We start from the raw sequence: 25,376 nt of genomic DNA on the forward strand, positions 1-25,376 counted from the left end.
CAAACGATCCAAACCTGATGGGGTCTAGAGGCACTCGCCGATCATTTCATGCAGTACACCGACACTAGCTCCTTACCCAACTCTTGGCCAGAGTGGGGCTGATCGCTACCAACTAGCAACAGCTTTGATAGATGGGGATTTCACAAATACTGAGTCGGTGGCTTCGCCTACAAGACTGATTAACTACTCAAATGTCAAGGCCAAATCTAGTGACGCTCAGGTACGGAAAAAAAGTGAAGCTTCATAGTAGCTTCCGGCTTCACGCCGTCGTCGGTTCTGTAATCGCATTCATGGAACAAATCGACGGCGAAACCCGCCGCCGGTTAACTTGGCCGCTTCTGTGCAAGCTCATGTCCAACAGACCCACTCTCTCATTTTGCCAAAGATGGGTCTTGGTGTAACACACAACGACCTAAGGCTCTGCTGAGAGCAATAGGACCCAGACTAATCATGGAAGTCGAACTTACAGGATTTCATAACAACAGGCCGAAAGCATTTGCGGTCATCAATCATGTCACCTATACTTATTTTTAGGCACATAATTAGGTGCCCAAGCACCAGGAATCTGCTATCTTCGCAAAGTCTACGCTTCCCCGTCGCCAGCCTCAACAATTCATTCCAAATGGCTCTTCTTGTGGTTCTGTTCAACCGGACAAAATATATCGGCAGATAGTCCTGCACACCAAAGTAAATCCATTGCCGAGCATCAAAACGGGTACAAGCTAGACTTTGACTGAAGTGTAAATACGATTTGAATGATGCATCGGTGTCGTCTGCATGAAGACCTGAGCCAGAATCGCGAAGGAGCTGGTCTTGCTGATATTCTGATCTGTCGTCGGGAACCTGGCTGCCTGATAGCACAGAGAACGAATGCACAGTGCATTCCATCATCCTTAAATAAATGTATCTCTGAACAATGAGGCTTCCTTCAGGAGAAATGTATTTACGATGGGAGAATCCACATCATCGCGTCGCCATCAATCACATATTTAGATACCTCAATCGTTGCTGTTGTATGTACACTAACTTGGAGCTTTGCGAATGATTGAAGCATCTAAATATACGATTGACGGTGGTGAGGTGCTCCTTTGTGAGCAGAATATTGACTTAGTATGGCCGAATATGCAATATCAGGACGTGTGCCTAGCATCGCGTACATAACGCTATCGACTCAAGATTGATAGTCATGGATGCTGACTTCAGGAGTGTTGAGTTGAGGGAGTTTAAAGTTAGATGCAAAGTGGAACAGGAGTTAGCGAGACCAAACCGCGTAAGAATATGCAAGTCTGGCAGGGCACCCGTGGTCATTTTAAGACCTAAGAACCACCAGGATCCTTCAATTTGGACACCTTCATCAGTTGAAACTTTCGAGGTTAAGAAGTTTGGGATCGTTAGAAAGGTCGTCGACATCGAGCACGATGATGCAGAGTTTGGTTCCCCTGCCAATGGTAGACAAAGAGTGCAATCGGAATCACACCGAAGAAATCAAACTCTTCCTTCGCCTTCTCGTTCCACGCTCGCGAAGCCTCTAAAGTGCCCGATTATGGTGTTGGTCTGGAAATTGGAGAAGAGTCTTGGATTTCTGCGGTGCGACTCGGACCACGCATGTTTGTCTATCGTGGGAAGGGAAAGAAACTCCTATATATGATGACGATTTATTTCTAACGATGAAGGCGTTCAAAATGAAGGAACTCGGTGAAATCCATTGGTTCCTAGGTCTCGAAATGATGTGGAGCCTATGGGTTGAAAGGTATTATTGATCTGGGGAAAGCCTACAGTTGGAGTAAGAATCGATCAAAGTCTAGAGTAGAATAAGTAGATCGGTCAAGACGCAGATTCATTGGAATCACGGTATTTGTCCGACTGAATTTATCAACTAATCGCCGCGACTTTCCCATCCCAGAGGATTTCGAAGAACGTTCGGTCACTGTGTGACACCGCCATGTATGGACCATCTGGAAGAAACGTTGAGTGATGATTATCACAGGCAGCATACGACTTTTTGAATAGAGGCGACCTGGTAATATACACAGGGAAGGGGATGAAGGAGGGTAACGCTGAGGAAGATAAACGCACAGACAAAGAGAGAGGTAAACCAAACGGAAGCGACCGAAAGGCAAAGGCCGAAAAGCAAATAGAAGTGAAACCCCTCGTGGTAAGTAACCGAAGGTCACAAGGCCTTCACCTTACCTAAACAGCCGCGTGGGGAACCAACCGACTTGTAGAATTGCCGGACTAGGATCTGCGAGAGCAGGGAACCGCTAGATCGGCATGACTGGACGGGCGTGCATGCGGTGAGGCTGACAGCGGGTACAGCAAAGAATTCCCAAGAAACCTGCAGTGGATGAGGTTGACAGTCGATCTAAAAATAACCCCATCGTGTTACGTATGTATTCCTTGTGCAGAACTGGGTGTCAGTACTGCAGTAGAGGCTGGGATCCTGCCTAGGGCGGTTTAGGCTTTTGAATCGCTCAAGGAGGAGTCGGAATGCATCGAGGGAACAGAGGGCGAGTCATAGGCGAGTTATGAAGGCCAAGCAAGTGCACGAAAATAAATCGATCACGGGCGCTAGTTTAGGTATTATGTACGTACGGGTAATGCTCAAATGAGGAAGATTCAGGCACCGGCTGTTGACATCCGCGTCAATGCTAAATGAACCTCTCGCGCGGAAACACCGCTTTTTCTCCTTTTACGTCAAGGACGTTCGTAAACGTTTATTAGGTCTAAACGCGTGGTGAACGTGTTCTTTGAGTGACGTTCTTAAACACGCACACACACACCCCCATCCCCCCACTTCCCCGCTTCCCAAATGGTGGTTCCTTCTGCAGCAGCCAGACTCATTCTCAGCCTCGTCGCTTCGTTGTATCTCGCGTCACTTGCACGCGCCGCCGTTGTCGTCTCTGACCCAAAGCTCGTTTCCAACAAAACATATGACTATATTGTCGTTGGCGGCGGTTTGGCGGGATTGACGGTGAGAGAGAGAGCTTACCCGTTTATTGACATGTAATTGGTTCTCATTCCGGCGCCGTCCGAGTCTTTAGGTTGCTGGACGCCTCACGCAAAACCCAGCAGTCACCGTCCTCGTCATCGAAGCCGGAAAGGATGATCGAAAAGATCCTCGCGTGTTCGACATTTACAAATATGGACAAGCCTTCTTCACTTCTCTCGACTGGAGTTACCCCGCTGATGGTGGAAAGACTATCCGGGCGTGAGTTCCCTCCTCACGTTTACTACTACAAGGCCCAACGCTGAGCATCACATAAGGGGAAAGACTTTGGGCGGCAGCTCATCCATCAACGGTGCTGCCTGGACGCGTGGAACACAAGCACAATACGATGCCCTAACCCAACTTCTTTCACCCGCAGACCAATCCGCTAATCTAGGTTGGAATTGGGCCTCTCTTTCATCCTACATGCGTAAAGCAGAAAAGTTCAACCCTCCTTCTGCCGCTCAACGGGCCAAAGGGGCGGATTATATTGCTAGCTATCATGGAACTTCTGGCCCTGTGAACGTTGCTTTTGCACAGAAGATGTATGGTGGACCCCAGCAGAAGGCATTTGCGAATACCGTAGTCAAGCTAGGGGTGCCAAAATCTAGGGATTTGAATGGGGGCCAACCGAATTGTGTTGCGTTCACTCCTGATGTAAGCCAGTTATTATCTTTCTTCCGTTACAAGTTGCTGATGCGTGCCTTGGTGTTCATCTTATAGTCGATAAACCCCTCCGATGGCGACCATCGTTCCTCATCTGCCTCCTCGTACCTCACCCCCTTCGAGACCCAACGGAAAGGATGGACGGTCCTGATTGGACAACAAGCCACCAAGATCATCTTCAACCCATCCGCATCCCTCCCTCGTATCGCGACGGGTGTACAGTTCGGTACGTCCAACGGAGCGAGGTACACTGCACGCGCTCGAAAACAGGTCATCGTTGCTGCGGGTGCTATCGGATCTCCTGCTTTCCTCCAGCTTTCCGGTATAGGCGATCCGGCCACGTTATCGCAATTTGGGATCAAATCTGTCGTGAACCTTCCTACTGTTGGGAAGAATTTACAGGAGCAGAGTCTAACTGCTCAAGGTGCCAGGGGAACGAACTTTAACGTGGGAGGTAGTGGACCATCGGACGTCATTGCTTTCCCTAATATTTATCAAGTAAGTAATCAGTACATAGAATTGGAATGCCGGCACCACTCACATTTCTCTTCTTCCAGTTATTCGGGAGCAGTGCTCAGACGATGGTTACGCATATCAAATCGTCCCTGTCCGCTTGGGCTTCCTCTCAAGCTAGCAATGCTCTTTCTGCGTCTGCTTTGCAGAAGATCTACCAAATTCAGGCTAACCTTATCATCAACAACAACGGTACGATTTTTTGAACATCACCGTTACTGTAAAAAAAAATTGATCCCCACGATGTTTACCTCAACAGCACCTGTTGCTGAGATTTTCTCCGATACTGGATATCCTGATAAAGTTGGAACCGTAAACTGGCCATTGCTTCCCTTCTCCCGTGGTAACGTCAGGATTACGGTGCGTCGTCATCTTGCACATATACAACGAATTGTGTTTTTTGACGTGCGTGAACGTACAAAGTCAAACAATCCTTTCGTGAAGCCACAGACGACCGTCAATTGGTTCGCCATCGACTTTGACTTGAGCGTCCAAGTTGCCATCGGTCGCTTCGTTCGTCGACTCTTCCAAACTCTCCCTCTCAGGTTTGTTTTGCGTTCTTATAGTTTAAATAACCCGAGACTAACGTAATTCACGGACAGCGGGTGGACGCAAGGCGAATCTTCACCTGGGTTTGCCGTCGTACCCGATGATGCCCAGCATGGGTCGGATGCGGCGTGGTCGAGTTGGATTAAGAAGACGTTCGTGCCTGTGAGCCATCCTATCGCCACATGTGCCATGATGGATCGAGCGTTGGGAGGTACGTGAATGGGCACGACTTTACCTCATCGACCTAAAACGGAAAATAATGCTTTTTTTTTTTTTTTTTTTTTTCTCAGGTGTTGTCGATGGTCATTTATTGGTGTATGATACGAAGAACGTTCGTGTCGTTGATGCATCGGTCCTTCCTCTTCAAGTGAGCGCACATTTGTCGAGTACGATATATGGAATTGCGGAGAAAGCTGCGGATATCATCAAAGCTGCTCCATGATCGCCAACTGTCTGACCAGATGTTTATTCTTTTTTTCTCCCACTCTTCTTTTCCCTTTTTGGTTGGGGGGGACAATTTTTCGTTTTCGTTTTTCATTACATTTGCTTGCACATATTTTGTTCCTCCGAGGGCATCTTTTCGCTACCTTACGAAACGTTCTTGCTCAAGTTGCATCGCTTGCATGATCAATTCAATTTTGGACTTTTGGAAATGTAAATGTTATAATTCATGCGGTTGAACATGCATCGAGAATGTGATACTACTCGTGGTTCTGCAGACGTGACGCGATAAAAGCCATGAAGTAGCTGTGATTTCATCGCTGTCCCCTTTAATTTGTAGTGGGGGGTACCAGCCTCTGCGACGCGACTACATGTAGCCTACAGGCAATGTGGATCGTGGGGGTCAAAGCTTCCATAGCGCAAATCAAGTCGACAACACGAAGATCAACCCAACACTCCCAGGAACCGGGCCCGCGCACATTGACCCAAAAACGAACGTATTACAGATATCGGGAATATACATACCTGTTGCTGTTGCCCGGCGCCGCCCGGGCCCGTTCTCGGTCGATTGTTTCTCATGCACTCATGTTCCGTTCGACCTTTACCTTTTTTTAATCCAGTCCCCACAAACAGGGCTTTATCACATTCACATCCTCCTTCATCGGCTACCACTCAATTCTCCAATTGGATCCTTTTACTCCCATGAGGTTATATGTACTGGTGATGGTTGGGGGGTTGTTGCTGATGAATCCAGTATATTCGTGTATAATGTCATCGCTTTTTTTTTTTGCCGATCGAGCAGATGTGATGTTGGAACGTGCTCGCAAAGGGGACATACATCACCCACCCGATGGTAGCGGGTTCTGCGGTACTTTATAAGTGTTAGGGAGCTGAACATGGAGTGGTCGACCCTGAGTCACTGCACTGCGGGAGGTCCGGTGAGAAAAGAGATGATCTTTTCCCCGTCGTCAACTGAGTCGTTGAAGTTTAGTTCAGTAGATAATGACTCCCATGCAAAGAGCCTCGCCTCGATGACTCTGCAAATCCAGCTTCTAGAATTCAATAGCCACAGTTAATCATGACTACTCTCGAGCAAGGTAGATTTCTATCGATAACCCCCAGCAGTCGGTTGTATCGAATTCTGACTTTCACATTTCTTCGTCAAAATTGCAAACCTCCTCATGTTCCGCCACCAAAAGGAATGGTTTTCGAATGAGGTGGATCGGAGACTCGGGCAATGCTGTGCACATTCCCGAACAACGTTCCGCAAAAATTACGGTCCAACGGGGGGAGGGGGGCGCGACGTCGCGATTCCCCTGTGAAAGCTCTCTAAAAAAAAATTGAACGAGATTGAAAGGGACGCCTCAGATGTGAATCTGATGCTCCCCAGAGACTACAGTCCTTGAAGCGTACCGGGGAACCAACGCTCATCGGGGAGAAGGAATCCGAAGTTAGAGTTCCATAAGTCGAAGACATGGCAGATCATCGTTGGTGAACTCTTGTCCATGTAGTAGACAAGAGTCATCTAGAGTACTCCGATTTGCGAACCGGATGCGCCCCCCCCCCCCAGGAAAATCTCCAATGTTCCATTGAATCGCCAGAGAACGCACATGAAATCAACTTAATGCTCGGAGACGCCAGTAGCAACTGACAATGCCTAGATAACAGACGATGGAACCCACTTATACCCCAGTCTTTAACCCAATTCTGAGACCGTGCAGACAATCCCGTAACATTTCCACAGTATATAGCTGATTCCCGACATAAAGGAATCTTCAGTTCTCCCGGGAGACGCTGAGCAAGGGGGTATCTTCCAAAAAGCTCAGGACATACGATTCAAGGAGGTTCTACGTAGGGTGCCTAATCATTTGGTGATGAACGAGACCCTCGGCGGACGAAAAGACGGACTGGACTGGCTTTAACGAGCGGCTCTCCGCAAGCAGGGTCACACGAGGTGTGCGCTCGGCTTTGACTCCTGACTCTTGACGGCCGTTCCACGCCGAGAATATTTTCTCGAGGCTGCAAGGTTGCCACACTAGCACAGTTGGCACTAAGTAGAGGAGACAACAGTACTAGACTCGCCCCGCATCCGCGCAGTTCGAGTCCCAGTCGGACGCATCATATGTAATCGGCTTTGGCTCAAAGATACAAATCAGCGTCTCAACACTGAAGCTCAAAAAGAACGCGCACAATGCATGAAGGGAGAACGTCCCTATCCTCGTCGGACCCTTTTCTTAACTTTTTGCTATACGACTTTGAGGCGATGTAAAAAGTTGGAAAGCCCGGCCCGAGCAATCCTTCCTTGATTGAATAGCGCGTTCAATCGGCTGCTTCATACAGCAAATTACCGCCTCCAAGAATGTTTTAAATGCAAACCCGAGTCAGGACCTGCGAAGTGTTGCACGACCATGTTCCGCAGACTGATGGGTCGAGATAGCGTCCAAGCTAGCCGGCTTTCCTGGCCGAATACAGAATCTTCGCGCAGAGTGAATGTCTATTGTTCCCTTCCTAATGGGTCTCACTAGCATATCCCTAATGGGTCTTAGCATATCGCGGGGATCAGCAACCGCCTATCGACCTATAAGACGTTCTTCTTCCCATTTCCTCCATCAGGATATCCGTTCTCTATCTTCGCGGAGCCTGGATGACTACCGCAGTTTTCTGGGCGATAATTGTCCCCTATCTAGTGTATCGAGCGGCATGGATGGTCCTTCGAAGCTACTTCGTTAACACGACGACCGTGCTGAATGACCTTGAACTACTAAGGAAGACCCCCAGCGCTCAGAAGGTCCCGGGGACCGCTGTGATTGCTGGAGGCAGGTGAGCAATTATTCACCGCGACGCTTGCCCTCTGCAAACGCGTATAACTGAGAGATCGGTTCCTAGCCTAGCGGGATATATCTCGGCGCGAATTTTGGTAGATTACTTTGAGAAGATAGTTATCATTGAGCCTGAAGTTGATATCACGCTTCATGGCCGCGCTTCACAACGCGCTCATTTCCATGGCTTTCTGTCAACATCATTGATCATTCTTCGCGGACTATTCTCAAATTTTGATGAGGAGGCTGCTAAGCACGAAGTGTATCTACTTCCCCCGTTCAGGCACTGGTGGATGGGAAATTCATACCTTGGTGACTTGGAAGCGAAGAGGTTACACCACGTTGCTGGCTCGCGATTTTCGTGAGTGCTGTCACTCCTTCGCGTAAATTGAACCGATACCCACCTCATCCAGTATGGAGAACCTTTGCCGCCACCTCTCAATTGCATATTGTGGTGAAAACCTCCAGGTCATACAAGGAGTTGTCATTGATGCGGAAGCTTCATCCGACGAGAAGACAGTTTGCTCGGTTTCTTTCCGTCGTACTTCGGATGATCCACAAACAATTTCAACTATACCATGCGCACTGCTTGCAGATTGCTCTGGTTCCTCCTCCATTGGCATGAAACTATTGCCTGCAGCTTCCGGGGCATGGGGCCCCTTCAAGCGTGCGTCATACAATCCCAAAGCTAAATACTACAGTACCACTTTTCGGCTGTCTCCTGAAACTCAAGAAAGCGTATCAAGATCGCTTCCTAAACGCCATCCGGACTTTGGAGAATGGGAACATTGTGGTATCGTGGGATTAGTTTCCCCCATGATCGAGAAGGTTGGACGAGAGTTATTTGGATACCAGAGAATCGATGGGGATCGACGTGAGTAATTACTTCTTCCCCGATTCAGATTTTTTTCAGACGAGTCGTTTTTCCGCGATCAGTACTCCTCCTGTACGGTGGATGGGATGTCGAGACGTGCCCTCGGACGATAGCTCAATACGTCGAATTAGCTTGGCAGTCGTATGCCAAAGCGTTCCCTAAGGAGTGTCATAGTAGAGACGAATGGTTTTTCAACACCCTCCAGGTCGCTGGTAAAGGTGAAAATCTGCTGGACGAACCTCTTAAATGGGACCACTACAATCTAGTATGAACATTTAGTCAACTTATGTTTCACTGATGGGCGGAGTTAATCAACAGAACAGCTGTTCTTGGAACGATTACGCTCTTAAATCGATCCCGAACAACTTTATTGCGGTCGGCGATTCCCTAATGCGTGAGATCCTTTTCCTATGTGTTTGTATTCTGTCTGTGATATGTGGGTTTTCCGTAGGTGTGAATCCGTTCTTTGGACAAGGCGTTACCAAACTTCTCTGCAATGCCACTATTCTAAATTCCACGTTGTATAAAATGCTAGGAAAGTCCACCGTGCCTCGGGCTGAGCTGCCATCGGGCTTCTCCCATACTTATTTCAAGCGTGTTCTTCCCATCGACAAGGGCATGTTTGATACGACCCGTATGTTAGATTATGGTTACAAGACGACCGTTCCGTCGGCGGGGGACACGTTGGAGTTTGGTGCTGGATTCAGGAAATATTGGGCAGCTCTTGTGAACTTTGTGGTCCACGTGAGTATTTGTTTCTTGGACGGTAGCAGGAATATGGTGAATGCCTATGTTCAATCCTTGATAGGATGCTAAGGCCTTTGTAATATTGGACGATGTGTTATGCGGATATCGACCCGCGATAGACTTGATGAGCCCATCCTTAATTCTCAAGTCGCTATTTTGGATGTGGTGGTCACCTCCAAAGTCTGTCGAAGAATGATACGGTTGTCCTTTGGGCCTGAAGCCTCGTCAGAAACTATTCCTTCTGTATTTTTCATTTCTCTTTCGCAGATCTGCTAGTAATATTTGTAAAAATTAGCAATGCTGTGAAGCTTTGAATTTCGGGATGTCCGGGCGGCCAATTGAAATGTGCCTTTGTCCATTTCGAGTTCGTTAATGGACTGATTGTAATACCTGGCCTTTTGCGGCCCAATCGGAGCCCTCGATATCAGAGCCCCTTATGTTGGCGCAAAACAACGCGCCGCGATCACACATCACTAGCGTTGTCATTAATTTGCAAGTACAAAGGCGGTTTGAGGGACCCCCCAACTGTCAGGCCCCAACGCCCATCGAATTCGGAAGGGAAATTGTATGAGTGATGGTTACAGAACTGCAGAATATAGGCGTTAAATCAAGGAATCTATTTGAATTGCATTTCTGGGATTTGGGGCACGCATACTGGGCCTTATTGAGAGCAACGACGTTCCAAGCAGGTCACATCGACAGGAGAACGAGTCTGCCTGAACTAGCACCTGCAAATGACTTCATTTTATACCAGTCAATATCAGGCGGATTAGTACTCTGATCGTAGACCACTTACTTCAATGAGTATGATTCGTTCATCATCACAAATAATCACATCCTCGAGGTCCCCACGAAGTGGAAACCCAACGTCACGGTGAACCCGGGAGTATGGAAGACTACTCATGACGGTATCATCTTGAAATAGCTCCGGACAACTGATTACTGTAGGTGAGCTGCGATCGACGATAATCTGTGAACCACCCTGCACAAGACCCTCGCTGCTGCGTCGACGGCCTAAGTTGTCGTCCCAAGTCCATCTCCCTGGACTAAAATCGAGGACAGAAATAATGGATGGCATATTTCTGTATCTCCGAACGAATCTATTTCCCGAAAAGAAGCGTTTCTGTCTGAGTGAAAGTGCATTGTTTGCATTCGCCTGCAGTCGAGTGCTCATTGGTCCCCAATGGTGCCAGGGTATTGGCATCGCATGCCCCGCATATTCGTATGCCAAGTGAAGAAGCGTCCCTGAGTGCATGAATATGTCAAAGTTTCGAGCGATAGGACCGGAACTGCTGGAATCGTCACTATCAGAAGAGGCCTCCCCTTCTGTTGTCCAAAGTATTTGGATCAAGCTGGACCGGGAGGAGGGGAAAAAAGGTTTGCTGCGCATGTCTGGGCTACGAGAAGGTTGAATGACGATGCCACTTAAGATATCGGCATGAAGTTGTGGCAGCAGAAACGTGGCCATCGGTCGAAGTCCTCTTGTGTTACTATGGATTCCACACAGACGCAGTCCCACCTGATACTCTTGTGCACCATCGTCCCACGGGAGGTAGCAGGCTGTCAGTAATGTGGAAGGTGTAACAAAGCAGAAGGAAGCCATGGGGGCGTCCAATGCAGCGTGCTATACCTGGGGCTCAGTCTAAAAATGATCTGCGATGAGAAGGGAACTGACCGCCTCTATCATTCCAGAGCGCCATGACCAGATAGTCAGCCACGAGCCCGCCCCATGTTGGCATAACAATCCAAGCTTGTCGCCAAATATCCTTAACTGGTATTGAGCCCTGAACACTGGGAACGCCGTCTCCAATAATGATATGGTTGAGTAAGAGTTTAGGCTGTTGGATTCCAAAGACCGAATATGGAGACGGCCCCGGTAGGGATGGTCAGATCCTGGAGCGCTATAATCAACGCCATCATAACGGTGCCTTCAGTGGACCATCAGGACAAAAAAATACTCTCTTTCATCGTTTCGACTTACAACTCAAAGTACACAATCAAGTCAGCGTTAGGGTCGGTAGTGAAGGCTTCAACGGGGAATTCTGTCCATAAGACCTTGCTGCGGCACTGGTCATTACGAGACAAAGAAGGGAGTTGGCAAGTCCACAGGCTGTTTGGGCCCGTCGAAATGGTCAAGACTCCGCTCGCGAAATCCCAGTTGCCTCTGATGGAGGGAATAGGGAAATGGGACTCGGACCAATCGAGCCTGTTCCATCGGTTGATGTGTGAACGTAGGTGCTCAAGGATTGGTGCGATCCCTGTGCGTGCCAGAGCTCTTGGATCAGCAGAACGTTCATACGAAGCTCGATACAGTGCAATGTGATACTGCAGCTGGCCCGAGTTTTCAATGAGGTTCCGAAGGTGTTGACATGTCTAGCAACAGATGATTATTGTCTCGTATGTCGTTTGTACGAAGCGAGTGCACCAAACCTCACAGCATCGAAGGAGCGAGACACAGTCAAGATGAGATAGTATTTCCAAAAGGACCTCTGGCGCCAGTTGCAACAAAGTAGCTTGCGCCATGTCAGTCATTCTTACAACTGGCACGGAAGATGGGATACCAAACTTTGGCAGCTGCCATGCTTATAACACAGTATAGGGGCCTCCACGAGGCAAGTGATCCGTGATTATTCTGTCATGCATCGGACCAGAGTTTGGGTCAGCTTAATTCGAGACGGTCAGGTCATGATCACAAAAATCTGTGCTGAATTGATTCACAGTTGACCAGATCTGGGTCCTTTTGTCATTCTACACAGTAGCAGTACCAGCCACCATAGCGAGAATCTTTCCAATAGCCCTCCTAAAGGGATAGGATCGTGTCAATACTTTTGGTTTGGGCCACATCAATAATTGTGCCCAAAGAGGTTAACATTGCGCGCTCGATGACGGACTTCAGCGGCACGAATATCGCCTAAAGTGGTGGGGAAGAAACTAGAATGACTGTGTTAAGTGGGTATGCCTTTTTCTAACTATCCAAAGCCAGCACAAAGGCGTGGTTGGCATGACACTTGGAGTACGGGAATCAGGAGCAGAAACTTATTTTCAACGAGTCGTGCGACCAAACAAGGGCGCGTATGATTGGGGCAAGAGATGATAGGCGAGAAAGGGGTTGATCCAAGACCGCTGGGTTCTTGATGATCACGATAAGTCAGGGCAGACCCGAGCATCAATTGTTCAGAACCAGCGGGAGATATGTGCCTCTATGCTTTGACGACCACATCTTTAGGTTCCGTCTTGTCCGCAGACTCGCCGGCAAACGTGGGGAATCTATGCAGGCCAATCAATCACAGATAACATGTAGATACCAGCGTCCTACCTGGGTACGCCATCACGAGTCAATTCCTGGAAGCGATACACAATGATAGAACCAATCGATGGCGGATTGGCTCGTTGCTTGTCAGACAATCCAGACCCCACGCTGAATTTCTATTCGGGGTAGGGTCAGCGGGGCCGCTTTCATGAAAAAATGGAAAAAAAAAATGGTCACCTTCCCAGAGGCCATCTCACACAGCAATGCGCCAGTTTTGCCGGCATGCTTACCCTTACCCTTTGTGTAACCTATCACCCTTGCCTCCGCGTCGTAAAAGGTCTGATGCCAAATTAGACTCGATCCTAAAGAGGAGAAGTAAAAAAATGCTCAACATGCCTTGACCTTGAGCAACGTGTTGGATCGCGTTCCCACGTATAATGACCCGGGTTCACGCAACATGAGCCCCTCTCCACCACGAGATTCCACCTCTACTCCGCGAAAAGCGAAAATGGTTATCCCTCATTTTTTCCCTCTATCTCTCTCCACATTAGCTCACCTTTCAGCATTTCCAACACATGGTCTCGATCCCTTACGATCGTCTGTTGCTCAACGATGACGTGGTCGACTTTAGATTTCCCAGTAAATCTTGCCCCCTCTTCGGATGTATCGGAACCATCCAGGAACGTTTTGCTCAGTATGCTCATACGTTGCTCAAAAGGCTCGTTCCCCGCACTAGGGACATCGAAGATATGGTATTTGACCTCCTTCCAAGATGGTGAGTTCGCCGCTCTAACAATCGACACAACGTCCTGGAAGTTGCGTCGCCCAGCAAAGAGCTATACACAATACAGTGCCATCAGCCATGAATATGTGAGAGCACTGTGGTGACTAACCTCCCCATCCAAGGTTATATTCTTTGGCAGCTCTACCGTAAATGCGTGAAAATGAGTTGGGATACGGCTGGAAATGCCAAACAAACCATCCAAGAACCATTGCGGTGCTGCAAATGGATTTCCAAGTCGGCTGATAAGACGCTTTCCATCATAGTAAGCTCGGACTCCGTCAAGCTTCTCACTCGCCCACCTATCCATCCCTAGTAAATTATGGTAGTACATGACCCTATGCAGTCTCACTTACCACCCAGCCGGATCCTGTCCATCAAGATCCCATCTGCACAGTCTCCATGTCAGTGCAAGCTACCTATATCCATTTTCTAGCTCTGAACTTACTTGACCGCAAGAAGCAGGTCTGGTTTCTTCTTCGCTGAATCGTCCTCATCGTCCTCATCGTCTTCATCGTTGGCGTCCTCCTCGCCTATCGCCTCACTTTCCCTTTCATTGGGACCCTTTGACCTCTTTCTCGAAGGCTGGTCACCTTCGCCCGAGGCATCTTCCTGGTCATTTTTCCGCTTCTTTGAAGTTGACGCCTTAGCAGCTTTCGAAGTTGCCGCTTTACCACCTTTCTTAGCAGTGCCTTTTGACTTCGAAGCCCCAGGATTTTTCCATTCCACTCGAGCATTTTCGTATTCCTCACCGAGCAAAGATTTTAAGTGTTTACATGACCTAGCGTCGATCTACGTTGACACGCTGGGTATATGTGAATAAGACACGGAAACCAATTGGACTCACTGGTGATGAACTCTAACACACGAGTGGACGAGTAAATCCCAGAAAAATACATAAATGGCGTAAATCTACCTGCATTCGCCAAGCCTAAATTAAAGCCCACATGAGCAGAGGGAGGAGGGTCGAGTAAGTGACCTCTTACTGGACATGTGCAGTAATAATGGTCTCCCGTCCTCTTAACCTTGTACTTGCTTGAACTTAAGAACCCCAGTCAGCCTCCGCCTCATTGTTCACATCAAGTGTGTAAGGATTAGAGAACTTGCCTCGTTTGGCTGCTCACTTCTCTCTCCTCTCCGTCTGCCAATAGGACCTTCGGTTTTTTCCCCTGAATATCCGCCAGACTGTCGGACATTGCACTTCACCGATCCCGGAATATACTATTGTATGTGGTTTAGACGCAGTAAGGGACGGATAGCGTGTAGAGGCGAGCAGTTGCAACTTGTTGAAGTTCGCGCACGTGGAATGCTCGGCACCGAGTTACCATAACGGCGGCCACGCGGAATGCCTCTTTGCTCGAAACACGTAGCCCTTGCTGAAAATTTACTTTATTTATGCAAACTAGACCCATCATACGCGAGCCAGAGGCCTCTAATATATTCATGAAGGCCTCTGCTACCTGTTCGTTCAACCTGCCTTTGTAATGCCAACCCAGCACTGCATGAGGGTAGGCAGGACTCCAGCCTCTATGACAAATCTGTAGAGCATGATGGCTCCTACTCATCTGCCACCTAGGCATACTGCAGTAGTCCGCGCGACCTCGAGGTCTACCAGCTGTGCGCCGACCACAGCTGCTCAATTTGGCGTTCCAGAGCCATAGGGATTTCATTCATACAGTACATTTCCAAGAATCTTGTTATGGTCTTTTAGAAAGCTCTCTTTTGATGACAAGGCGTTGGTCGATAATTATACGGCCTTGCGAGCCCTTGTCACCCTCTATCTCAATCCGCTTGAGGGCATGCAACCGCTACCCAGCAGCTCTCCCGGCCAGAATTCCACCCGAGCCCTCACTTGTGGTCCCGTTAATTAGGCTTCAATACATCTTTACTTCAAGATTGTACAGCATTTGCGGACTGGCACAGAAACGTACTTTGTCATGAAATACGATTTTCCATCCATCACTATGCTTGAGGCTGGTGGGCGTGACTAGGTGCTTTTTTGGCTGCGGTCAGTTTCGCTCCAGGCCCTGGAGGACAAGAGCTGGAATCCTGCCTGTCGGAGGACCCGTCCGATAGAATGCGTGCATGTCGGAGACGTGATTCATAAAATTATTCGCGTGGGGCAGGTCGAAGTAGATCGAACAAGAAGGGCAAACTGCAAAATTATGATGGATGAACATGTGCATGCAACCAGGAAGAGAGTTTATTTAGATAACTCCCTTTATTCCTACTGGCCTTCGGCATCCCTCGGCACCGGCCACACCAGCGAAAATAAAGGAACGAGACACTGTGTGATTTTGGGAGACCTGCATAACAATACACACCACACTTGATTCGGGAGTCCAATGCTGGTGGATTGGTTGTATCTATTGATCGAGCCTGCGGGTGGTGGCTTGGTGCGCATTTCGTCCGTTAGACGCTACATTTCTGTGAATAATGGTGGTATTACTATATCGACAAACATTCGAACCTCTCCCGAAGCCATCTCGCATCGAAGAGATCCAGTTTTATGCGCATTGCGGCCGTGCCTTCGGTATGGCCTTCACTTTTACTTCTGCCTCGTCCCAGCCCCTTTCCCGGGGCTGCTCTCTCTTTCCCAGCCCTACCCGGTCTTGCGCACTCTACTCTCTTAACAGCTTGACAGGTCTCCCGGACTCCCTCCCATTTGTAACTTTTTGGTTCCCGTCATCCACTTTTGCTGGCCGGGAATTTGGTTTTCCGGCTTTTTCTAGCTTAGGAATTTTAACGACGACACGGGTCATTCCGTAATCCTCTGCAAGTAAGTGCATGAGGTGTTTGCATGAGCGTGCATAATTCTGGTGATTCAGTCATCGGTTCAACTTCCAATCCTGAGAATCATGGTAAGACGTACTGACGCTTCACGAACCTGCGTTCTCCAAACCTGTGAGGTCTAAAACTCAGCAGACTGGCACTATTTTAGCACTTCTGTGCAGTAGCACTTGCCACGCAGCGGCACCAATCCAATAACAGCCGTTGCTCCTCCCTACAGTTGCGGCTTCGCCTTGGTTGACTACAATGTTGTGAACACGTGTGAGATGGTAATGACCGTATGGGAAGTCATTTGGGTATCATGGCGCTTCCCCTCCATCCTTCAACAGTACCTTTGGCTTTTTCCCTTCGATTCCTGCGAGCTATCGACAGTCATTTATGTCTGGTGCACTGATGGCCTGAGCTCTGAGGGCATTGGGTTCACCCGTGACCATATGTGGGGCTTTTGCTTGCGCGAGGTTGGCTTGTATGGCTTACCTCAGCTGCAGTTGTACCCTTGCTTACGTAATACAGTGGCGGCTGGCTTGGCGGAGACAACAAGACAAAGGAACTCACTCAAGAAGTGGTCCAACCCCCCATGATAAAGTCTACTGTGCATCCTTTCTGGTCTCTTGCCTTGACCGGCGCCACTTTCAGACTCCCTGTTCAACTGCAACGATCTTTTCTCCGTCACCTCTTGGCTTACATAATGTAATGTGAGTGCTTGGCGGGGACGACAAAGAATCAGATAAAAGGGACTCATGAGCATGGACCAGTGCTCCTCACGACCAACGTTTCCACACTCTTTTCTGCTCTTTCGCCTTGTCTGGCGACATTCTTGCTACCTGCAACATACACTCCCTATTCTTTGCAACCACTTTCACTTTTGTCATCGATCTCCTTTACTTGCAAACATCGCTTTGCACAATGAAGCCTTCGCTTTTCAATATTCTTCTCGTATTTTCTTTATTTTCCTCCGCGCTTGGTCACGGATACGTCGAGTGTACGTCAAGCCATTCGGCCGAGCTTGCTGGGCGTTTGTTATTGCCGTTCTGGGGCTAATTACATCTCGTTTCAACAGCGATCACCGTGGGTGGCAAGACCTACCCTGGAAATCGCCCCTACGGGAAGGGCACGACAAATACGCCCATCAGGCAGGTAAGCATAACATTTGCTTTCATTCACCATCCTGACACCTAGATATTAAATCATTATCCCAACAGATTACGACCGTTAACCCCATCACTGATGTTGCCTCACCTTCCATGACGTGTGGGATCGGTGCCAAGATTAACACTGCATTTCTTACCGTCCATGTCACTGCTGGATCGGACATCACCTTCCATTGGGTAAGCGGCCAAGGAAAATGGGGTCACAAAACGGGTCCGATCTTGACCTACCTCGCCAAGTGCGACGGCGATTGCAAGTCTTTTGATCCTAGCAAAGCTACATTTTACAAGATCTCCCAAACTGGCCGGAAACCCAATAGCATGGTGTGGTACCAGGAGGACATCGAAAATGGTGCAAGTTACACCACGAAGATCCCTAAAGGGATCCCAAATGGGAATTATATCATTCGCAATGAGATTGTAGCGCTACACTTTGCGAATAGGAGGGACGGCGCGCAGTTCTATCCTTCCTGCTCTCAGATCCGCATCACGGGCGGGAGTGACGCCCCTAATTTGGTGGATGTCACCTCTACCAAAGGTGCCCAGTTTCCTGGCGGCTATGAGCGGAACGGACCTGGGATTTACGTCCCAGATGTCTATAGAAGCAAGAGCTATACATTCCCCGGACCCCTGTTATCACCTTCGATAAAACAGCAAGGAACAGGAACCCTAGTTCTTCATCTACTTCGAGCCCCAGTAAACCCACCAGCAGTATTAAACGTGTTAGCTCCAAACCTGTCCTCATTGTCACTACTACGACATCTTCCCTCAAGCCATCTTCGACACCACCAAAACACTGTATTCGGAGGTCGTCCAAATTGACCTCCGCAGATCGTCCCGCGAAGCGCCTGGCTAGCCCAGAACAGAAAGGGAACCTCAGTGTCATGCAAGAGCGCGCAGTTGGCCTCTAGATGCATCGAAGAACGGCTGTTGCGCTCGGACATGATCCTTCATAGGCTTCGAAATACTTTCCTCGCTGCTCGATCTTTTTTTTTTTTTTTGCGAAGTTTTTGCTCCCGGTTTAGCTTGGCTCTGAAGTGCACTGGTTTGCTCTAGCCTTCGTGTATCATGACATTCACAGGATGAATATTGCTTGTGGTTTTTGTACCGTCTCCTTGGAGCGAGATGTAAAATCCTATTCTTTTTGAATGAATCCCATTGCAATGACTCATGCGACAGGTACATCGCTACTTCTCGTACAGAGCAGAGGGATTTCAGCTTCATTGATAGACATTATGTCACAATTAAGTGCCGGCTTGGGTCATACTGCATAGTACCATAGTGTGTCTTAATGCTCGAATTGCCAACCGTTGCAGATAAGTCAAGAGTCAGGCGAAAGAGACAGGTGAGAATGAGAGGGGCAATTAGGCAGACCCGGACGATGATGGCAAGTCGGTTACGGGGAGACCTAAAAATGAGAAAAAATGAAATCTATATGACGGTAACACAGTGGGTTGGATGCGCACTTGGTGGCAGACTTTGCCGGAGTCTCTCCACGTTCTTCGCATCCTTAACACAGATCGTGTACAAGTACTGTTTGGTCCGAAGCTTGAACTTTACGATTGTCTTCCCGTGGCTAGAAATCCTCTTTATCCGAACAGCTATTGCGTCCAGCCCGAGTGAAGAAGCAGAATGGAAATGGGAATACAGATTAGGAAGAATGCACGGATAGTGAACCACAAGGACTCACATTCGGCGCCAGCAGAGCGAGTCAGCTGAACGAAAGTTTTCGGGCTATGAATCTCCTTGGGCTAAGAAAGATGCGAACGTCCGTACGAATCATTAGCTTTGGAGGGTCTGGAGGCGGCAGGGAATGTTTGTACTCGCCATTTTGACTTAGGCTGAAAGTCGACTGCACAGTTTACCGGAATTTGCCGGTGACACTGCCACTCGCCTTCATTTTGTATTTTGTATTTTGTATTTTATTTTTTATGTTCACTTTTTAACCACCTGAGAGAGGTGCAAGGACTCGAGGGGTTGGGTTGTTCTTCCTCCAACTACAGCGTTGTGAATTGCCTCATTGGACCGTCAAACTGGTGCAGCATGTGCGGCTAGCGCCAATTAGTCGATGCTGGACGTAGCTCAGTTTATGTAAGCAAACGATGCGCCAATGAACACTTGAACCTCAGTGACTGAGTACATATTGTATTCGCTGCATCATATGAATTATATAGATTCACAGGATAGATGAGATGTATATCCAACGCATGGAGTACGGCTAGGCAGGATCCCCGCCTCGGCCCTCTAAGATTTTCCTAGACGCTAGTACTTAACCTGCCCCAAGTCTTGCCGATCTGATTCAAGATTCCAGTGGGGATCGACGTGGGCCACTTGTGTGTATTGTCAATCGAATAACAAACAAGTGCCATTGCACATAGAAATAGAAATGGCTGTTTGAGGAACAGGGAGGCAGTTCAGGCAAAAATGCCAGCCGGTCGATTCGGCCAATTCCGCTAGTATAAGTCAGATCGTCGGGAGTCACGTGGCCGTAGACTCTTCAGCACTTCTGCCCGTCATGCAAGGTCCTCCAAACCGCTTAGGATTAGGCTTGAGGCCCCCAATGTCCTCGTATGGGCAGGGCCCGCCATTGGATCTCTTCCGCCTTCAAATGTTATGTATGGGTATCCCCAACCAGGCGTACCGCCTTCAACAGAAAAACTCACGACTTTGTTCGTTGGAGGTATATCTGCTGGCGTTACGGACGATTTTATGAATTCCTTACTTTCTGTGAGTCGAAAAGGCTTCAATGAATGCTTTGAATGGATGGGGGGATTCAGTGGTGACCTTCTTTAGGCCTGTGGTCCTCTTCAAAGTTTCAAGCGATTGACGAATCCAAATGGCAAGCCTCAAGGTTTTGGCTTTGCGGAATTCGAGGAGCCAGATTCTGTCCAGCGCGCATTGACACTTCTTCATGGGAAGACCATTCCCGCCGTCGAGCCGGGTGCTCCCAATAAGAGTTTGGTGGTGAGTGCACCCAGTTGTCCCTCCCGGAGCTCACTTCATCCTCTTTGTGCTACCACTCGGCCAGGTGAGAGCAGATGATAAAACTAAAGCTTATCTGCAAATGTATGAGTCACAAAGAATTAGAACCGATGTGAGTTCATGATTTTTTCTGTACTCATCGCCTCCGCATTACTTACCTCAACCTTTCAGCAAGACGATGCTGCGGATATGACCGCCGAAACTCTTATCTCCTCCATCATTGACCAGTCGGCTGCTGCTGCAAGAGCCAGTGGCAATGCCGCCCTAAATGAGGCACAAGCTGCCGTTCCACCCCATCTGCGCGACCTGCAAGAATCTGATCTACCCGAAAACCAGCGTGGTCTTGTCATTTCCGAGATAGCCCTCTTCCGAGATAAGGCCATGAAGCGAGACAAAGAAGTCCCAGACACGACCCGAATGGCGTCGCGTGCTGCTGGGGTAGGCGGTTTCTCTCGTGGTGCAGGCCCAATCCCCAGTGGTCCTAAGGAGCGAGTTTGGGGTAAGCCCCAGGGAAAGCCGGCCCCGGAGCCCAGCCAACCGAGTTCGCGCAAAGGCAGTTGGGACAGAGGACCCATTTCGCGTGATCCCCGTCTGCCAACTGGGTTCGTCAAGGGTCATGATGCAATTCCTGCAGAAGATGGTAAATCTGATGAGGAGCTAGAGAGGGAGAGAAAAGCTACGAGAAGACGGGAGGAGGATGAGTCATTTAGAGATGTACGCAATTTCCGTCCCAAAATGGCTAGAATTAACAGTATTATCCCTAGCGTGAGCGACGGTACGAGGCACGTGAAGATCAGCGCCTTGCCAGCTTGGAGCGACTCATAATGCGCACCCAAGCGGCTGCAAAAGCCAAGGAGATCGACAGGGTGGAGATAAGAGAACGGCTGCACGTTTGGGATGACGACGAGAGCGATGAACTGTTCTACACAGACTGGTGAGTCTTCAGTCACGAAATTTCACGAGATCGAATTCGGACTTCCATCCAGTGCTCGATGGCGCTCCCAGAGAACACGCCACTTAGCCATCGAGCGTGCAGCTGATGAACGATCACGGGAGATAGAGGCCCGCCAAGCGGAACATCTCCGAGTCGAATCGGAGGCTTTCCTCGCGCGACAGAATGCTGAGATACAAAGTCTTGCAGAAGAACAACGCAAAGCAGGGATGCTTCTCGACGACAAACCTATCAAATTATCTATTGGCGGCACTGCAACAGGGGCAGGTAATGCCAGTGATGCGAACAAGAGTGGTCTGGCGGCTGGTGCGAAACCTAAAGTCACTGCTCCTGTGTTTGGTGCCGAGGACGAAGATGATGACACAGTGCAGAAAAAGAGGGCGCCATTACAGAAGATCGATTTTGGTGGCGTCGAGGCTTCTGGAAGGCAGGAGCGCTTGGAGACACTCAAAGCGTCTGTCAAGAAGGACAAGGAGTCCGTTTTCAAGGCCAAGATTCGCTGGGACGGTATTACTGATGTATGGAACTCTTTCTGCATTGGTAACTCCTGTTCTGATCCTCACCTTCATTAAGGAATTGATTGAGGGCAAGTTGGAACGTCTGATAAAGCATAAAATGATCGACTATCTTGGCGAGCTGGACGATGATGATCTGGTTATGTTCGTTATAGAGCATCTTAAAGACCACAAGCCAGCCTCTAAACTTGTCGAAGGACTGGAGCCGGTGGGTTGCCAACAAACTGTTCTTGGATGCCGTACTAAGTGCAATTTCCCAGGTGTTGGTGGAGGAAGCCGAGGAATTTGTTCTCGTCATTTGGCGTCAGCTCGTCTTCGAAAGTCTTTCGTACAGCGAAGGAATGGAAACAGACAACATCATGGTGGAATGAACGAAACGTGGCCAATGACGTCGCACCAGTCCGTCTCTTATCACTCACATTTCAGTTTGCTTTGTACATTACTGCCACTCTTTCCTCTACGTTCCGGTCGGTTCCTTGACCATCCCTCCAGCTAGCCCCTAGGCATCCAAGATTCCTGGGCCGCAGTGCCATCTTCATTCGAAATATCTCAGATGACCTCGCATATAGTGAGTACCGCAATATTATTCCATGCTCCGTCAACTACCTGTAGGAAGCACGCGTCCCACTAGGACAAGGACATGGTGTTTGGCATACTCGTATGCCATCCTAATTAGGGTATTGCGATGCGGGAGGTTTCACCTGTAGTCCATACAACGCATACTATTGGAACAAATGCTCTCGTAGCTCTCTAAACGACAGTATTATTCAATTACATTATTACGCAGCATGAGTTTTGCTGTGGCAATGCGACTGTGGATCAGGATGATTCGAGTGTCGAGGCTCGGAGGACAAACCTGCTTTGCCTTCTTGTAAAAAACCTTGCTGGATGCACTCAATGCATTTGATCGATCGACCAAGTCGTCAAGTTTGGTACCTCTTTCCAGGACGGATTCGATTGTCTTGTGCTGTGCATCCAGGCGCTTAGAGTGGATTGTCCTAAAGTTTCGAGAAAAATACGCACCAGGATAATCTTTGTCTCATCCAATTCTTGCTGAACTCTCAAAATAGAGTCTGCTTGTCTTGGGTCCTGATATTTCTCAAGGTACGCCTGCAGCTGAGGAAAGGAAATGGATGATGGATTAGAGTATGCCGTTTTCGGAATAGTGGTGGCGAATTCATCCAATATTTTCTGGAGCAATGAGAACGCTGGTCTAACAGGGTATTCCTGGTCCGCAATGATGGTTGCTATTTAATAATAGGTCGGTTCTCAACAACTTCAGCGAACGACGCGTTGCTCTCCTCAGAGTCAACAGTGCAGTGGTGGGGAACACATCACTTACCAGCCAACTGCTCGGTACCACCCCTATTGTAAGCATGGAAAGTATACGAGCCCTCCTGAACACTCTGCCGTTGGCCCTGCTGGGTCCGTTCGACGACAGTCTTCGAGAAGAAAGTCATAAACTCTTGCACGCTTCCTTTCTGATAGAATGAGTACGAGGAAAGATCGGAGACTGTTGCCAACGAAACAACATTCCCCTTGGGAAGGGCTTCAAATATGGAGATTGAATAAATCTTCATGATGATCTGCGTGAACGCTCAAGCTCAACGTTGGAGGAATTGCGATCGACTAAGTGGGGCAGTGCTATCATCGGCGGAATTTTGCTTCCGGCATGAAATGGTTCGCTCAAAACTACGCAAACATGCGCGCAAGAAACTGGAGCCGTCAACTTTTGATGCAGAGAGACCTGATCGAAAGAATCCCTCACTTGCCATAGATCAGGATGGTTCAGATGATGAAGCTCCAGAAGCCGTCGAATCTCCGCCGCAAGAGCTGATGCCTTGAACCGGGAACAAGAAGTGCAAAGCTTTCACGTACAGTAAGCTGTCATAGATACCTGCGTATGTACGGAAACAATGATTATGTTCCCTAGAGCTGCAAAAAAACGTAAGGAGGCCAACAAGGCACGCGCTCAAGCCCTACTGGCTAATGCTCAAAGGCGAAAGGCGGCCACAAACCAACGTAGCAGACCGGACCGTAATGAGGTCGAAGAGGATCCTGACACACTTCGCCTTCGAAGTCGGATGCAACGGGCTATGGAAGAAGCTGACCTGGAAGCAGAGATTTCTGACGACGCCTCAGAGTTCGCCACACCAGCTGATGGACCCCTCAACCTCTCGGAACGCTCAGGACATCCGAATCCAGTTGCTGAGTTCATTGATGCATATGGAGAAGGCGATGAAGATGGCGAAGCGTCTCACATGAAAATTCTGAAAGTATGGACGACTTGCAGTTATCCGCCCACATCATTGGCCCCAAAATCTCTCTTCTTCCCACTACCGAATGCCATTAGAACTTCCTGACTCGGTATTCGCTGAGGCCGCTGCAGAAAGGACACGTCTTATTACAGAGAGGGGAGGGATGAACAACTGGAGCGTAGCCGAGCCGCCGGCGGAGTCCAAGATAAGCGAAGACCACTCGGAGTAACAAAGATTTGATCGTAGGGTAAAGTATCTGACCATGATACCCAATTCTCCCTCTTATTTAACCTCCCCATAGTTCTCGAATTGTCAGGACGCTCCCAAACACTTTACTCCTGGATCCGGCTCCGGCAGCGGAGTCTGTCAAGAAACTGCTGGAAACTGCCAATCAGCCAAGGCCAAGGGCTTTCAACGGAAAGCAGGTGCGCTAATCTGTATTGGTCGCCGGGGGACATGTCTAACTACGCGCTCAACCTTAGCTTATCTCGCGGCGGCAAAACGAAGCACCACTCTTCGCCCCGCATCGAGTTTCTCAATCTTGGATCGGCGATGAGTCCTCCGCACAACTTTCATGGCCTGCTGTGAGACTTTGAGCATGTGCACCTTATTGGGTTCTAGTTCTTATGCTTGAACATGAGTGCTCCGGGCTGGGATCTGAATACAATATGATGACCAGTTGTTGCTCAGTGCAATATTTGGGGCTGCCGGGTTGAGACGCGAGTCTCTAGTGATAATTGACACTTCTGTCCATACCGAACATAAAAGGCTGCGATTGGAAGATCTGCGTAACATTCCTCGGCGGCGGTTTGTTGATGAGGGCAATGTGCTAGGTGCGAAGGTTGCTTCCTGAATGGTTAGTACACTGGCGTGGGAGGGGTTCTTCCACAGGGAATGAGCTGTGATGCATTGAACATAGGCTTCGGGATGAGAACACACCTATGGAATCTCATTGAGGCGCATAAGTTAAGATCAGTGACCATAGTGTTGTCACCTGAGGTCAAAGCGTTGTATCGGTCGATCTATTTCTCTGGACGTCAGCACGAATAACACCCCAGTGTTCCATTGCATGTGGCGGCCAAGTCGAGAGGAATGGACCGCAACG

General features: G+C 48.9%; 9 protein-coding genes across 9 annotated transcripts; 5 read left to right on the forward strand and 4 right to left on the reverse strand.

The window, feature by feature from the left end:
* Positions 1-2,658: 2,658 nt before the first annotated feature.
* EI90DRAFT_3291243 (uncharacterized protein) lies at positions 2,659-5,364 on the forward strand. Its single transcript, XM_039067266.1, has 9 exons — positions 2,659-2,971; positions 3,042-3,208; positions 3,241-3,643; positions 3,710-4,150; positions 4,210-4,357; positions 4,425-4,525; positions 4,589-4,710; positions 4,768-4,925; positions 5,005-5,364. The coding sequence occupies exons 1-9, from the start codon at positions 2,810-2,812 to the stop codon at positions 5,154-5,156; spliced, it is 1,854 nt and encodes a 617-aa protein (XP_038913213.1). The 5' UTR covers positions 2,659-2,809; the 3' UTR covers positions 5,157-5,364.
* Positions 5,365-7,492: 2,128 nt separating this feature from the next.
* Positions 7,493-9,926, forward strand: EI90DRAFT_3156465 (uncharacterized protein). Its single transcript, XM_039066055.1, has 7 exons — positions 7,493-7,975; positions 8,042-8,335; positions 8,388-8,848; positions 8,911-9,113; positions 9,167-9,242; positions 9,300-9,592; positions 9,657-9,926. The coding sequence occupies exons 1-7, from the start codon at positions 7,800-7,802 to the stop codon at positions 9,789-9,791; spliced, it is 1,638 nt and encodes a 545-aa protein (XP_038913214.1). The 5' UTR covers positions 7,493-7,799; the 3' UTR covers positions 9,792-9,926.
* Positions 9,927-10,028: 102 nt separating this feature from the next.
* EI90DRAFT_3069429 (uncharacterized protein) lies at positions 10,029-12,270 on the reverse strand. Its single transcript, XM_039061161.1, has 5 exons — positions 12,026-12,270; positions 11,577-11,968; positions 11,271-11,523; positions 10,392-11,219; positions 10,029-10,333 (listed from the first exon to the last, which is right to left on the reverse strand). The coding sequence occupies exons 1-5, from the start codon at positions 12,125-12,127 to the stop codon at positions 10,286-10,288; spliced, it is 1,623 nt and encodes a 540-aa protein (XP_038913215.1). The 5' UTR covers positions 12,128-12,270; the 3' UTR covers positions 10,029-10,285.
* Positions 12,271-12,513: 243 nt separating this feature from the next.
* EI90DRAFT_1885352 (DNA ligase/mRNA capping enzyme) lies at positions 12,514-14,947 on the reverse strand. Its single transcript, XM_039052307.1, has 13 exons — positions 14,734-14,947; positions 14,613-14,667; positions 14,543-14,557; positions 14,474-14,485; positions 14,075-14,418; positions 13,983-14,015; positions 13,825-13,928; positions 13,739-13,770; positions 13,402-13,681; positions 13,242-13,333; positions 13,083-13,184; positions 12,912-13,021; positions 12,514-12,862 (listed from the first exon to the last, which is right to left on the reverse strand). The coding sequence occupies exons 1-13, from the start codon at positions 14,820-14,822 to the stop codon at positions 12,796-12,798; spliced, it is 1,335 nt and encodes a 444-aa protein (XP_038913216.1). The 5' UTR covers positions 14,823-14,947; the 3' UTR covers positions 12,514-12,795.
* Positions 14,948-16,988: 2,041 nt separating this feature from the next.
* EI90DRAFT_2999048 (glycosyl hydrolase family 61-domain-containing protein) lies at positions 16,989-18,550 on the forward strand. Its single transcript, XM_039056276.1, has 3 exons — positions 16,989-17,398; positions 17,477-17,553; positions 17,619-18,550. The coding sequence occupies exons 1-3, from the start codon at positions 17,323-17,325 to the stop codon at positions 18,384-18,386; spliced, it is 921 nt and encodes a 306-aa protein (XP_038913217.1). The 5' UTR covers positions 16,989-17,322; the 3' UTR covers positions 18,387-18,550.
* A 445-nt stretch (positions 18,551-18,995) lies between these two features.
* EI90DRAFT_2929653 (ribosomal protein L38e) lies at positions 18,996-19,315 on the reverse strand (the record flags this gene model as incomplete). Its single annotated transcript, XM_039054990.1, has 2 exons — positions 18,996-19,165; positions 19,255-19,315. Coding segments are annotated over 2 exons (231 nt in total), but the record flags the coding sequence as incomplete, so codon positions are not given.
* Positions 19,316-20,034: 719 nt separating this feature from the next.
* Positions 20,035-22,831, forward strand: EI90DRAFT_3156469 (uncharacterized protein). The gene is made up of 8 exons (XM_039066056.1): positions 20,035-20,291; positions 20,358-20,528; positions 20,593-20,658; positions 20,718-21,260; positions 21,311-21,480; positions 21,533-22,016; positions 22,072-22,221; positions 22,274-22,831. Exons 1-8 carry the CDS (start codon positions 20,178-20,180, stop codon positions 22,382-22,384), a joined length of 1,809 nt encoding a protein of 602 aa, XP_038913219.1. The 5' UTR covers positions 20,035-20,177; the 3' UTR covers positions 22,385-22,831.
* Positions 22,355-23,616, reverse strand: EI90DRAFT_2975551 (vesicle membrane protein). Its single transcript, XM_039055861.1, has 4 exons — positions 23,356-23,616; positions 23,037-23,260; positions 22,870-22,980; positions 22,355-22,811 (listed from the first exon to the last, which is right to left on the reverse strand). The coding sequence occupies exons 1-4, from the start codon at positions 23,591-23,593 to the stop codon at positions 22,785-22,787; spliced, it is 600 nt and encodes a 199-aa protein (XP_038913220.1). The 5' UTR covers positions 23,594-23,616; the 3' UTR covers positions 22,355-22,784.
* A 313-nt stretch (positions 23,617-23,929) lies between these two features.
* Positions 23,930-24,867, forward strand: EI90DRAFT_3018489 (uncharacterized protein; the record flags this gene model as incomplete). The annotated part of the gene is made up of 4 exons (XM_039057234.1): positions 23,930-24,305; positions 24,367-24,496; positions 24,573-24,696; positions 24,754-24,867. The coding sequence occupies 4 exons, from the start codon at positions 23,930-23,932 to the stop codon at positions 24,865-24,867; spliced, it is 744 nt and encodes a 247-aa protein (XP_038913221.1).
* Positions 24,868-25,376: the final 509 nt, after the last annotated feature.

The sequence above is a fragment of the Cantharellus anzutake genome (assembly GCF_015039405.1).
Source record: "Cantharellus anzutake strain C23 chromosome Unknown EI90scaffold_44, whole genome shotgun sequence".
Taxonomy (NCBI): domain Eukaryota; kingdom Fungi; phylum Basidiomycota; class Agaricomycetes; order Cantharellales; family Hydnaceae; genus Cantharellus; species Cantharellus anzutake.

Excerpts from the sequence above, each read along its gene's own strand:
- EI90DRAFT_3156469 (XM_039066056.1), top strand. The coding sequence starts at position 20,178 with ATGTATGGGTATCCCCAACCAGGCGTACCGCCTTCAACAGAAAAACTC. Across the intron at positions 20,292-20,357 it reads TTATGAATTCCTTACTTTCT|GCCTGTGGTCCTCTTCAAAG; the intron begins GTGAGTCGAAAA and ends GACCTTCTTTAG. Across the intron at positions 20,529-20,592 it reads CTCCCAATAAGAGTTTGGTG|GTGAGAGCAGATGATAAAAC; the intron begins GTGAGTGCACCC and ends CCACTCGGCCAG.
- EI90DRAFT_1885352 (XM_039052307.1), bottom strand. The coding sequence starts at position 14,822 with ATGTCCGACAGTCTGGCGGATATTCAGGGGAAAAAACCGAAGGTCCTA. Across the intron at positions 13,334-13,401 it reads TGTGTTGGAAATGCTGAAAG|AGGTGGAATCTCGTGGTGGA; the intron begins GTGAGCTAATGT and ends TTCGCGGAGTAG. Across the intron at positions 13,185-13,241 it reads ACACGTTGCTCAAGGTCAAG|ACCTTTTACGACGCGGAGGC; the intron begins GCATGTTGAGCA and ends ATTTGGCATCAG.
- EI90DRAFT_2999048 (XM_039056276.1), top strand. The coding sequence starts at position 17,323 with ATGAAGCCTTCGCTTTTCAATATTCTTCTCGTATTTTCTTTATTTTCC. Across the intron at positions 17,399-17,476 it reads TGGTCACGGATACGTCGAGT|CGATCACCGTGGGTGGCAAG; the intron begins GTACGTCAAGCC and ends TCGTTTCAACAG. Across the intron at positions 17,554-17,618 it reads CAAATACGCCCATCAGGCAG|ATTACGACCGTTAACCCCAT; the intron begins GTAAGCATAACA and ends TTATCCCAACAG.
- EI90DRAFT_2975551 (XM_039055861.1), bottom strand. The coding sequence starts at position 23,593 with ATGAAGATTTATTCAATCTCCATATTTGAAGCCCTTCCCAAGGGGAAT. Across the intron at positions 23,261-23,355 it reads TGGTACCGAGCAGTTGGCTG|CAACCATCATTGCGGACCAG; the intron begins GTAAGTGATGTG and ends ATTATTAAATAG. Across the intron at positions 22,981-23,036 it reads ATGAGACAAAGATTATCCTG|CACAAGACAATCGAATCCGT; the intron begins GTGCGTATTTTT and ends CTGGATGCACAG.
- EI90DRAFT_3291243 (XM_039067266.1), top strand. The coding sequence starts at position 2,810 with ATGGTGGTTCCTTCTGCAGCAGCCAGACTCATTCTCAGCCTCGTCGCT. Across the intron at positions 3,644-3,709 it reads GTGTTGCGTTCACTCCTGAT|TCGATAAACCCCTCCGATGG; the intron begins GTAAGCCAGTTA and ends TTCATCTTATAG. Across the intron at positions 4,526-4,588 it reads GTGGTAACGTCAGGATTACG|TCAAACAATCCTTTCGTGAA; the intron begins GTGCGTCGTCAT and ends GAACGTACAAAG.
- EI90DRAFT_3156465 (XM_039066055.1), top strand. The coding sequence starts at position 7,800 with ATGACTACCGCAGTTTTCTGGGCGATAATTGTCCCCTATCTAGTGTAT. Across the intron at positions 7,976-8,041 it reads GCTGTGATTGCTGGAGGCAG|CCTAGCGGGATATATCTCGG; the intron begins GTGAGCAATTAT and ends ATCGGTTCCTAG. Across the intron at positions 9,593-9,656 it reads TTGTGAACTTTGTGGTCCAC|GATGCTAAGGCCTTTGTAAT; the intron begins GTGAGTATTTGT and ends AATCCTTGATAG.
- EI90DRAFT_3069429 (XM_039061161.1), bottom strand. The coding sequence starts at position 12,127 with ATGACTGACATGGCGCAAGCTACTTTGTTGCAACTGGCGCCAGAGGTC. Across the intron at positions 11,969-12,025 it reads CGCTCCTTCGATGCTGTGAG|ACATGTCAACACCTTCGGAA; the intron begins GTTTGGTGCACT and ends ATCTGTTGCTAG. Across the intron at positions 11,220-11,270 it reads GCTCTGGAATGATAGAGGCG|CACGCTGCATTGGACGCCCC; the intron begins GTCAGTTCCCTT and ends CCCCAGGTATAG.